At 37.8% G+C, this 12,700-nt stretch overlaps 1 protein-coding gene across 3 annotated transcripts in view; it reads left to right on the forward strand.

The window, feature by feature from the left end:
- NOL4 (nucleolar protein 4) overlaps positions 1 to 12,700 on the forward strand; it is a 198,917-nt gene that overhangs the window by 159,354 nt on the left and 26,863 nt on the right. For all 3 annotated transcript variants that reach the window (XM_075416225.1, XM_075416226.1, XM_075416227.1), the window contains one exon: positions 4,763 to 4,876. In XM_075416225.1, the coding sequence (XP_075272340.1) occupies positions 4,763 to 4,876 (114 nt within the window). The remainder of the gene's footprint in view (positions 1 to 4,762; positions 4,877 to 12,700) is intronic.

Consider the following 12,700-nt stretch of genomic DNA (forward strand, 5'->3'; position numbering starts at 1 on the left):
CTGATGGTATCGTATATAGTTGGTGTAGTGCAAAAGGATATTTTACAGCATATTGAAAGTGCTAGTCTCTTTTATGTTAAGGAATCAGAGATTATACTAATAGAGCTAAATTCTAGAGAATCTGGACCAAGGGTTTCTGATTTCAACTACTAAAAAATCAGCAACCTTGCAGTACTACTCCGTAACTCCAGAAGGGCTTATTGTAAGATGCTTTGATTGTAGAGAGCTGGACCTAAAGACCACCAAAGCCATGGAACGATCTTCATTAGCTTTAATGTTCTTTAAAGCAGACCAACAGTTATTTGACTACAAAGAAATATCAGCTGATTTGATGTTTCACTAAAAAACCTGCAAAAATATATCTGTCAATAATTTGTACACTCTTCAGAAAGAGATAAGGGGATGAGCGTATAAAGTCTTCATATCAATTTGCAGAAAAATGATTTATCTTAAAACCATGCAAAAGTTCCTGTCCAATATGGTGGTTAACTGTGCTTGCCCCTTTGTTGTCATCATAATCTACAGGCTCTGTGGTGGTCTCAAGAATCAGGTTTAAATTGCCTTGAACTGCAGTTTCAAATATGAGAGGACTGGGGGTGGCTGGTGACCTCCCTTGGGCTACTGAGGGAATTTCAACCTCTTCCTGAATGTCAGTGGCTTCAAAGATGTTGAAAACAGGGGCATCCACATGTACGTGAAATCTAGCAGGTTTCCCTTACATCTTTTATCAAAATGCTCTTCACCTGCATCATGTTAGAGGCTGAACATTAGTTGTATGTCAGCTGAAGAGATATACAAAATAAAGAATGATGTGAGTTCAAAATGTGGCAGCTGTTTTAGTGCAGTCATAAGCAGTATTGTGTTTTCAAGTAAATATGAAGGAATTTTGTATACTGCTGTTTTATAATGGAAAGGGGCATATAGTCTTCTCAGAAGGTCTGTATTAAGTGGTTTACCTCATTCTCTCTAAGTTTTATTCATCTCTTCACCTGAAAGTTACTATAAAATTTTCACATGCCTCTTTTCTATCTCTCATTGGTTCAAAATGACAAAAATGTGATCCTGCCTTGTAATTTTTGACATGTGAATCACTTCTTTTTCTAGATTAGAGGCTTGCTTCTTTTCTGTTGTTTTACACAGGGGTAGTTCCAGTATAGTTACTTTCTGCTTTACATCACTGTGAAGTGAAAGAAATGCCAGACTGAGGCTGTGAATGTTCAGTGTCAAACAACACTGGAACTCTTTCATGGAATCATAGAATGGTTTGGGTTGGAAGGGACCTTAAAGATTATTGAGTTCCACCTGCCCTGCCATGGGCAGGGACACCTTCCACCAGACCAGGGTGCTCAAAGTCCCATCCAACCTGGCCTTGAACACTGCCAGGGAGGGGGCAGCCACAGCTTCTCTGGGCAACCTGTGCCAGTGCCTCGCAACCCTCAGAGTAAAGAATTTCTTCCTTTTATCTAGTCTGAAAGACAATAATTTTTGATAATGCCCCCCCCCCCCCCCAAAAAAAAAAAACATGTTAGTTTGTCAAAGGTTTTCTGTTTTGACATACTCCAGTAAAATGAAACCTGGTTTCCTGCTAGTCCAGTGGGCAGGCTGTGGATCCAGGGACTGGGAGGGGAGCCTGGGAGCCCTTGGAAATAAGGACTCCTCAGTTCCCACATTTCCTGCTGTAGTCTCAAGTGTGCAGGAACCAGCACTCAGCTCTCAGCTCTGCAGAGGGGAGCCTGGGGATGCAGAAAATGCTGGTTTGGCTGAGATCTGCAGGGTCCCTTCTGCAGAATTGAATGATGTTACTTTTGCCAAATGTCCCAAGGCCTATGTTTCTCACCCTCAGATGGGAAGCTGAGAAATGTTCAGAACCCCACAAGGACTGGGATGCTTGAGCTTCTTACAGAAGTGGGTTTATAGCTGGTAGTCATGACAGAGATCATGAATAATCAGGAGTATAGAAGTTAAGGAAGTTTAGCTAAGCCAGAGGGGGCCTCTAAGCTTAGAAGGTGGGACTTTTAAATGAGTTTATTTAAAAACATTTTTTTAAAAGTGGTTATTTCAAAGTATTTTTTTCCTCTTAGACAAGGCTTTTCAAAATTGATCTTTTTGACATTTCACAGATATGGCATTTCATGGAACAGAAAATCCTCTTTTTAACAGCTCTGCTTTTAGCAACAGTCAATGCCAGGCTAACGCTCTGCCTGAGTTATGTTGACAGAACCCAAAACTTAATCAGATGATTTTTCTCCTGTGCTTTTGTTATTGTATTTTACTCCCCACGTGACTCAACCGTGCATTCATTACATTCTCCCTAAGGTTCACTCTAGATAGTTCTTGACGTTAACGTATCAACAGGCAGCTGCAGTAACAAGTGAGAGAAATTATGAGTTAACACATATTTCAAGAGGAAGATACTCCATTACCTGGAGTTTTCCTCATTTTTTGTGGGTACTAGCTTTGAGTTCAGTATTTCAACAGTGAACACATAACCACTGCACTCCTTTTCAGAGAAAAGCATGTGACTGCTTGGTTTTTATGGTAAGTCTTTATTTTTTATTTTATAAAACATTTCAATAAACGTGTTCTCTTCTGTAAGCAAATAAACTAGAAGAACTTGGATTCATTTTACTTTTTGGTCAGAACATTATTTTTTTAGCTCATATGTCACCTTGTAAAAAATCCATTGATGTACAGGTATGTCTATAGCTCTAATTAAAGACCTGAGCTGGAGGAATTAATGTGGTGTTTACTCACCGTTTTTCAAGAACATCATTGTGCAGCCACTGCAAAGAACCACACTGAGGCTTCCATGTAGCCACCATAGTCAGTGTATCTTGAACATATGTAAAAGAGTGGCATGTACCATGATACTTCCCCACCAAATACAGGGAGGGAGCTAGTTTGGCTAAGAGATGCAATAATGAATTCAGAGTAACATTGCCATTCCAGGGAGGCACAATAATAAATATAGTGCTTTGTCGGTGAAAACCTTCTGCAAAGCCATACTCCCTCCTCTGGAGCTCTGAGGAAGCTGTCTGCTGGTACTCTACTGTTAATTTCTGTAATCACACCAGGATTTAACATCAGCGTCCCTCATCTTAGACTGATTTATTTTCAAAACTGGAAACAGGTACAATAGTTTGTTCTGTCAAATCAATTCAAGTATATTTTATTGTACCATTGGAGTCTCTGATTGTCTTTCTCACACAGCTTGTTACGCTGATGCCTCAGAGCTTGTTCTTGTATGAGAGTGGAGAAATGAGCCTATTACACCAGTGAGGGCGACCCAGAAATCCCTGTCTATTTCTAAAAGCTGATTTAGCTTCTGGTCCCAGACAGACTGTGGTCCCATGCATTGGAGAAAGTACAATGTCAGATTAAAAACTGGGATTCTGCAGAGTACATCCAGAGTCAATAAATGGACTTTAATTTTTAAAGGTAAAAATGTAGTATTAGTAATGGTTAGCTCCTTAGTTTCTGGAATGTTATGAAAACTGTTAAGTCAGTTGAGCCAGTATAATGAATCTGTGCTAAGGCTGTCTAAGAACTGAATGGGAATACTTGCTTCCAAAATGCAGTGACATTTCATAGCAGGTTCATATATCTGCTTTTGAAGGTAAGAAGGTAAAACTCTTTAAAAAAACCCCAGCCAAAATCCCAAAAACAACAACAAACAAAAAAACACCCCCAGAAATCCCACACACGGCCAGTTCCTCCATAGGTATAAATTTACATAATACTTTTGAGTTCAGTGAATCTTTGAAAGTCCATGGAAGTTCAGAACCTGGTTCAATGAATTGCAGTCTCTGGAATGGGCTTATATGTGTATCAATATCGGTATTTTTATCTCCACTTTCTTTATTTTCTTGATAGTTCAGATATATCTTTGTATATTAATGAAGAAGATTGGTTTTATTGTGAGCTTCATCTTTCAGAAAGATTGTTTTTCATGTAATTAGGAAAAAATGGTGTGTAATTATTCTTCTTAATGAACTGGTAGGGAAGATCATATTGGAGTTCATAACCAACAATGGACTTCAGCATTCCCTTGTTTTTTTGCGATTCTTTGCACCTTTAACCTAAAACATTAAAAATGTTATGAAATTAGTAATGAGAGGTTTTGAATTGGAAAAAATGAACCATATCTAGTTGAACCATGAAATATCTATGTTGTTGGAAGGCTGGCATTATCAAAAGAAAAACAGATTTTATTTTTTTTTCAAAGTCATTTTAATCACATCAGCAGCAAGGAATGTAAATATTCATATACTACAGATTGAGACTGCTCTGAAATGTTCTGACAATCTGTTATGTTTTGAGTGATGTTTCAACCCTATCACTTGGGGTTTTTTGTTTTGTTTTTTTATGACTATAAAAAAACCACTACTCATCTGTGTCACATGCTGTACAGGATAAAAAGGCTTTCAGTTTTCTTAACAAGAATCAGACGGCCAGGGTGCTGCTGGAACGCAGAGAATATGCCACTGTCTGGTCAAAGTACAGCTTAATGAGCCAGACTAAACACACCGGACAATAGAGCTGGGGGGGGAAAGGGCTTCTCGTGGATCTGTGGATCAGCTGCAGCTTTAACATCTAACTAGTTTCATTTTTCATCTTACAAGTTCCATTTCCCTGTTTTGTTGGTATAAACTACATTTCAATGAGCGGACTTTCCTGCCTAGGTGACGGTATTTTGTGCTTTGAGAAAGGACATCGTGGATTATGCTAGAAATATTTTCTGTGTTTCTTTTTTCTCTCTTAGTCACGACCTATTCCCTCACACCTTACTTCAGCAGTTGCAGAGAGTATCCTGGCTTCCGCCTGTGAGAGTGAAAGCAGAAATGCTGCAAAAAGGATGCGCTTGGATAGACAGCAGGTACTGTGTTGTTTGGGGGTCTACCACATCCATATTTATAAATTCACTGGACTCATTTACATAGGATGCCGTGCAGAAGGGTGGTGCAATCCCTTACACATTTCTTGCTAGCAAGAATAATTAAAACACAAAAGCTGTAGTTCTTTAAATGAATACACAATCATGTCTTTGTCTATATTTACATAAACTCTGTGAGGGTGTCTAGTATGTTTACAATGTCCAACTGGATAAAGCTATATATTTTCTTTTTAATGGTTGTAGGTTTTGAGTGCATAGTGTGTAATCTGCACACTAAAATTAAAAGGAACGGAACATACACTATGTATAATTTACATAAATAACAGAAATGGTGCATGTATCCATGAGTCAGAGTGTTTATCTGTGCACATATTCTCTTTCAAAATATGTATGCATTTGTAAATGTAAAGGGAAATAGTCTAGGTTTCTGAAAATACTTATTTGCCTGAAACAGAAACGTTATTGTGATATAATAGCAAAATGTTGTGAATTAACTTATTAGTGAGTTTTTAAAGCTCATAGCAATACTTTTTTTTTCTTATATGATTATTCACTTATTAAAGTGCATGTTAGGATTTCATTATTTTTAATTTGCTGAGAATAGCATGTTTTCTTTTGATTTTTTAAAATCAAACTGGTAGCTCATTCCAGGCTTTGATTATTTAGTTGCTCCACAGATACAGTGAATGTCTAACATTCTTATTACAAAGACTGTTATGTTTTATTTCTCTTCATGATTATCACAAAGTCAAATCTTAGTAGTATCTCAGTTGTTCCAAAATATGCTTCTGTCATGGTAGATGACCTTTTTTGTGGAAAAGAACATTTTTTTAAAGCAAAGTTTTCCTTTTATACATAGTCCATGGAGTTCTTTCAGGTCATGCCCTAACTCAGTAAAGAATTCCTACTAGTAGCCCTAGAACATTGATAGTTTAGGATCTGAAAGTGGATATTGCTATTTCTTTTTTACTGTTACAGTTTTTGCTAGTATTTTCGTTCTTGCGGTACAGTTGCCTTAAATTTACAAATCACATGGGATGTCAAAGTAGTGTAATGTTAAATAGTGCTCATTCAGATTGTACAGGTTTTATATTCTCTCATTTTTTCTCGGATTTTTCAGTAGCAATTTAAAAAAAAAAAGCTACAAAGTCGATGTGCTTACCCCAAGGAGAACTACAAGAGACTTGTGCATGCATCAGTTACTTTCACTGCACAAAACTAGTGGCTCAATTCCTTGGTCCAGCCAGGGTGAGGCAGAGTTTTCGAGTGATTAAGATGAGAATCTCTTAATAGTCTCCAAGGATCCAGAGAGCTGTTGGGGAAAAAAAAAAACAAAACACACCCAATTTTAAAACTGTAGATAGAACTCAAAAAGCATATTAATAGGGTTTTTTGTTTGTTTGTTTGTGGTAGTACTATCACAAAAGGATTTGGTAACAGTTATCACTGAAGGGAGAGCTATTTCTTTACTTTTCATTACAGAAGTCATAATCTGTAGGCAGAATTGCTCCAAACTGATCACCTTAATTATATTTATGATCTTAAGGTAGCAAAGCTGCCTACGAAGAACAGGTGTTGGGTTCTGCATCCTTCAGCTCTGCCCTCTTTTTGGCAGTGAGTTCTGGGAACACTGTGGAGACAGTTGCAAATAGTACCAGTCATTTGATTCAGCAAGCAGTAAATTAGCTTGGTTGATGTATTTTTGGTGCTTGTAAAACTATTTGTGAATTCAAGATAGATAAACTGAATAGTTTTGGCTGGAAAAAATTATGGGAATATGTGTTAGGTAGCTTCATAAAACTCAGAGTGAGAAATTTACCCTGCAGGGTAGAATAATTAAGTCATTAGAGAAGTAGAAAACCTTGGTTCTAGCCCCAGTTTCATTGAAATTGAATTATTTATTCCAAGTATGTGACATTAACCAAGTAGACTGAGAGCAAAGCATTCCAGAATATTTCTGGGTGGAGTATTTAACACACAGTAGTGTGCTTGGTTCTTATGCTGAGAAGGGAAGTGGACCTGTATGCTCACGTCCAGGGAGAGTGCCTTCTAAGTAACAGGGTTCTATCATTCTCCTCTTCCTATTTTTTCCTTTTACTTACTTCTAAATTTCCTTAACTTTTCTTACATATGTCCAAAATGAAATATTTTCACTGTTTTTTTTTTTTTCTTAAACAGAGTAAGGTTGAAGAAGTTCTGTTCACCATGTTGTTTTTACTGTTCCATAGCTTTTTTCTTTTCAAACATAAATTTCCAAAATTGGGCATTATACCAGTGGGTGGACTCAGGCTTGGAGGACCCTTCAGTGGAAATTTGGGAGGAGGAAAGGGGAAATGAGATTCTGATAATGAAAATTACCACAGCATAAACTCTATCAAGAGATCTGCTAGTGGAGGACCAGCATTAGATAGTCCTGGAAAGCAGATTAAGAGGATCTGGTAAGAGCACTCATTCGGCACTTCCCCTTAGAGCTGAACAGAAGCATTGCATTAAAGCTGCTTTATTCTTGCACACAGCACAGTGAAGGTCTGCCTTTTATTCTCCAGAGGGGTGGTCTGCCTCAAAGTGAGATGTAATTTGCATCCCCGCCACCACCTTTTTCAGAATATTGCCCATAAAATGTGAATGTATTAAGAACATAGTGTTATGTCCAATCCTGAAGCTATGACAAAACTTCAGCAGCTACCTTAACTCCTTTTCTTGTCTTGTGTATGCTCTTTCCTCCTCTTCTCCACTTCTTCTCCTCTCCCTGGCACAACACGATCCCTGAGCAGTGAGTTCTGAGCATGTTGCATGTACGTGCATAATAGAAGTCTGTACTTCCATAAAATAATATGAATTTCCAAACTAAATATGTTTTTGGCTACAATGTTAATTTTAAGAGTGGTTTGATGAAAAACCAGCTCCATTATTGCTCAGCAAAAAGAACCAGCTTAAAAATCAAAACTATGGAAACTTCTAGGAGCTCATTTTTTCATTTGAACAGATAAAGTATTGGCCATGCTCACGACTGTTAGCTGTTTCTTTCACAAGTATTAAATGTGAAGGTTTGGCTTTGTATATTTCTAATCCTGTGCACAGATTCATTATTTCTTCAGAAGAAACATCTCTAATTTTGTGTGTGTCTGTGTGCATTCAAATATGACATCTTATGAATGATTTTCTAGAAGTATTTGATAGCTGCAGTGCTTAATATAGCCCTGATCTAGTGGTATCGTTAAGTATGCTAAATTTCAGTCTGAAGCAGGACAAAGCCATCATTTTACCTCTATGCCTCAAATTCTACTCACATGATCTTTGTATTTGTTAACTCAGTTTTAAAAATGAGTTAATGAAAACTGGTCTCACTGGTATCAATTAATTATTTTCAAAATAATTTTTTTTCATGGCAATTATTTATTTCATATTGGGAATCTCAATGTAATCTTTTATGTCAGGAAACAAGTACCTTCCCATAGTTTTTGAAACAGTAACACTAAAAGCATTGTCAGTTTCTGAGACTTCTCTGTAAGGAATATAAATGTGTTTACTAGGTCATGGTAGCTTGGACTGTAATTCTTTGGCTGTCTGACCGTGTTAGATGTTACTGAAGTGTCTCTTTAGCTTCAGTGCATTTTCATTATCTTGTGATCAAGCTCTGTTGGTTGGCCTGTAGCTTAAGTCCCGAGAAGTTGCATATTTGATACCTGTTACCTGACTGAAGAGTTCTGTCACTTCCACTTTTTCATTCTGCCTGATATTAAAAATAATTTATTCCCTTTCACAAATTTTGTAGATTTATATATTGAAATTGTATAGGTTTACTGATACTACTGCCAAATGGTGAAATGCTGGTGGCACTGAGCTGGATTTGGTTGATCTTTCCACAGTCCAGATCAGGCAGTGGGTACAGAGGCAGTGCAAAGCTTCTGTGTTGTTCTCCACATTGTCTCTGCTAAGTCTGGATACTGCAAAAGCGTAACTCTAGTCTTGAATTTTGAGGACTTTTTTCATCTCAGTTGATAAAAAATGTAGAAACAATAATTGGATCGACCTTCTATGACTTTCTTCAGTCTGAGTTAGAAGAGGCATGATCTGAATCCTTCAGATTTCCTGTGCTTCTGAGTGCTGTCTTGGGATGCTCTCCAGAGATAATCCTTCAAGATCGTTATTACATCTCTAGCAATATTCAGTGTAAAGCAGTTGCACTGCAGTGTAGGTTCTGGACTTCTATCAAGAAGCAAGTCATGAATCAAATTAAGTAGAGCTAAAATACAGCCCTTTTTACATGCATCCATTACATATGGTGGACAGGATGACTTCTTTTGTTGTATCCTTCACTTTGCAAACCAAATTATGTCTTGGTTGGGCAAAAGACAAAGGGTTAAATAAGTAGAAAAATCTGGAAAAAGTTGTCCTGTCATTACTGTCCTGGGCAGTGAACAGAGGTTGGGATGCTTGTTTTGTGGGCTGCTGCTGCAGAGGCTCTGCAACTCTGCTTGTTGCCAGCCACAGAAATGGAAGTTTCATTTTAAGAGCTTAACCGTTGTCAGTCTCTGCTTCTTCTGAGCAGATATCTGTGTGGTGTAGTTTTTGTAAAATCTCATCGGAAAACAGCCTGGAGCAGTGTTGGGCTATGTATCCTGTGGAAAGTGGAGGTGGACTAGTCTTGTTACTGTCCTGTCTGAAATCAAAAAGATCAATAATAATTCTTCAATGGAAGACCTAAGAGGAAGTAGTAGTTTATATATACCAATATGCAGGACAAGCTGCCCCTTTATTTTTACTAAGGAAGATGAAAAGATTATATCTTCCTTTGGAAAAGCAAGTAACAATGATACTAGGAAAAAATTGCCTTCACCCTTATTTGGAATTAAGATGTTTTTGATGAATGAGGCAAAATGTGAGAACCTGGGAGTGAGGAGGGAGGATAAATATGGAAAAGCAGGACAAGAACTGAATCACAGCATACTGTTTCTGTAGAAGTGTATGAACCTTGTTATGGAAGTGTCATGTATAGTTAGCCAGACCATTTAGAAAATTGATGTACCTTCATTGGCACCATGTTGTTTTGTACTAGTTAGGAATCTGGACCTTTGAGAATTCATTATTATATTGTAGATAGGAGAGTAGTGGTCACATATGACTACAAAGCTGGTGGACTGGATTGTCTCCTAGACTCAGTTCATGTTATTTTATCAATTTGACCTCTATTTCAGTGAGTAGTGCCATTGAAAGGCTACCATAGCATGCAGAGTTTTTTGGGTAGCCAAAGGAGTGAACTACATACACTTCTTTCATCCTTATACCCCAAGCAATCGGACATGCAACATATGATTCTTTTGTAGTTACACAGCAAATGACAAGATGAGCCCAAAGAGAGCTTCAGCTCAGAGGAAAATTAAAGTTATCTTATGTATCTCCCATCCCAATAAAGGTGTGTCTCAGCCAGAGCTGGTGTTTTTTAAACTGGTAGGCTTTTCAGAGTGCTTGCCAGTCAATATTTTATAGAATATACATGATAAGAAAAAGGTTTTCTGCATTTTCATTTTTTAAAATGTGATTTTAAAGGGTAGAGTTTCTTTTCATTCCAGAGATTAGCTGAAAATAGCAAGACAACTGTATAACCTGACAGAGGTGTTGTCCTCATACCTTCACTGCACAGACATCAGAATAATACTTTTCTTGTAAAATTTGTCATTTGCTTAATTCGATTTAATTCAACTATTTTTTATCACTGTCTACAAGGCAAATGGGAGGCAATACAATGAAGCTATTTGGATATGAGTATGTCTCCGTGTGTGCGTGGAAGACAATTTCCCTTTCACTGAACAAATCAGTTATATGCAGACCAACTTTAATTCTTCACGTGAGATTATATTTGTAGATGGCTGCAACACAACTTTGCAGTTGCAAGAGTATTACTTACTTCATCCCTGTCTCTGCTTCAATTCGTTCAGTCTCTGCTAGCCATCTCAAAAAAGTTCCCTCAACATAAACATTAAATGTCTTTTCTTTTTTTATCATAAGGCTAAAAGATATGATGTAAGATTAGGGTAAATAAGATTAGAATAAACATGGAGGTTATATTTCTGAGTCTTGTGGAAGCCACCAGTTTAATTATAAAAGCTAAACTTTGATTATCTGAGCTTTTCAAGATGATAAGAGCAAGTCTACGCACTATGTGCAGACTATCATGCACTATGATGCTATGAAGCAGTTCTTTATAATAAACGCTGAAAACATTTTTTAAGAAACCTCACACCAAGATGACAGCTATAATTTTTTTCCATGCTGTGATTTGTAACCAGGCAAATTAAATATCAGTAATCGTCGTGGTGGAGTGAAAGATAATATCTAACCCCTAAGGAAGAGAAAGTTTAATGATCCCAGGTTTACACTGAAATATAAATGAACATGAATTTGCAAATAGGCACTTTAAATACATTCTTCACCCCTGTTCTAGTTTAGGGGATAAAAGGAAGGCAAATCTAAGGTTTTCTGTGCTTCAGTAGCATAAGAGTAGGGTGTTAAGAATATTGCAACATTTAATAATTTTATCAATATTGCTTTTAGCTGCTAGAGGAGTAGGAGTAGGTGGCTATTAGGTTTCTGACAAAGCAATTATGGCCCAGACACATATGCTGGGAGCTGACCTGACATTTGCCTCTGGATAGTTGTCATAGCAGCAACCTGAATAGAGCAGCTTGATACAAGTGCCGGTTGCAGACTGGATACTGGTTCTGTGCTTGCCATACATCTGAATATTAATAAAAGTGCACATGTACTGCCACTTGGAAATCACCACTACTGTGTTTCCTTCCATTTGTGTTTAATTCCTAAATGTTCGTTTTGAAAGAAATCGAGGTTTGTAAGGAGACGTTAATGATCTGCCTCCATACAATTTCTGGTGCCGTTTCTCTGCATGTAACAAGGGGGTTGACCTGAAGAAAGACTCTTCAAGCACAGTTTTATTTAAAAAAAGATGTCTGACTGTTGCAGACCAGGAGCAGTTTGTCTCTGTTAAGAAAGAAGGAAATTACTGGTGGAAAAAATTACAGATAATTGTAAAACTCTTTTGGAAGAAACTAATTAAAAATCTGAATTGCACTGAGGGCATGGACCACCATTTCAGGATCACTGTATCTGGCTTTCAGCAGTGAGGGGGGAAGAGACCTTAAACCCTTCATATCTGAGGACAGAGAATTTGTTTCAGCTGTGCCGCTAATGCACAGCTTCTAAATCTTGGCACTGAGCAGTTATTTCCTGTATTACCCTGCATACAGCAGGAAAGAAGCAAGAAGGATCTATATTTGTGTCCACGTGTGCATGTTGTTCTCTTTCCTGATCAATGTGTACTGCAGCTCCCAGTAGGATGGAAGAAACAAATTTTAAGGTTCCTAAATGCTCTCTTTATTCTGTTATTTATATTGTCTGGTTTTCTATCAAGGGCAAATTTGGACAATATTGGAGTTATGCAAAAATATCTCCCAGTGGACTCTGGAGAGTGCACTGCTGAGTCAGTGCTTCTGTGGCAGAAAGCTGAAAATTTAGAGGGAGCACGGAGAGCGGTTTTGTGTCAGGGAGATGGAGTCCTTGCCACAGCTATTCAGTACACAGTAATAGCACATCAGCTATACACCCTTGTTAGAGGTGGAGGAGAGAGAATCAGGAGTTCCCTCCCTCTTGGGTTTCACAGAGCCCAATTTGTTCTAGAAGATGTGAAAGAAAAGGCGTCCATGCCAACTGCAAGTAGCAGCAGTGCGGAGGGATGGAGCTGTGTCAAATCTCTGCCGTATATTTACATAAGACCTGAAAAATTCCAGC

The sequence above is a fragment of the Opisthocomus hoazin genome, chromosome 3, assembly GCF_030867145.1.
Source record: "Opisthocomus hoazin isolate bOpiHoa1 chromosome 3, bOpiHoa1.hap1, whole genome shotgun sequence".
NCBI lineage: Eukaryota > Metazoa > Chordata > Aves > Opisthocomiformes > Opisthocomidae > Opisthocomus > Opisthocomus hoazin.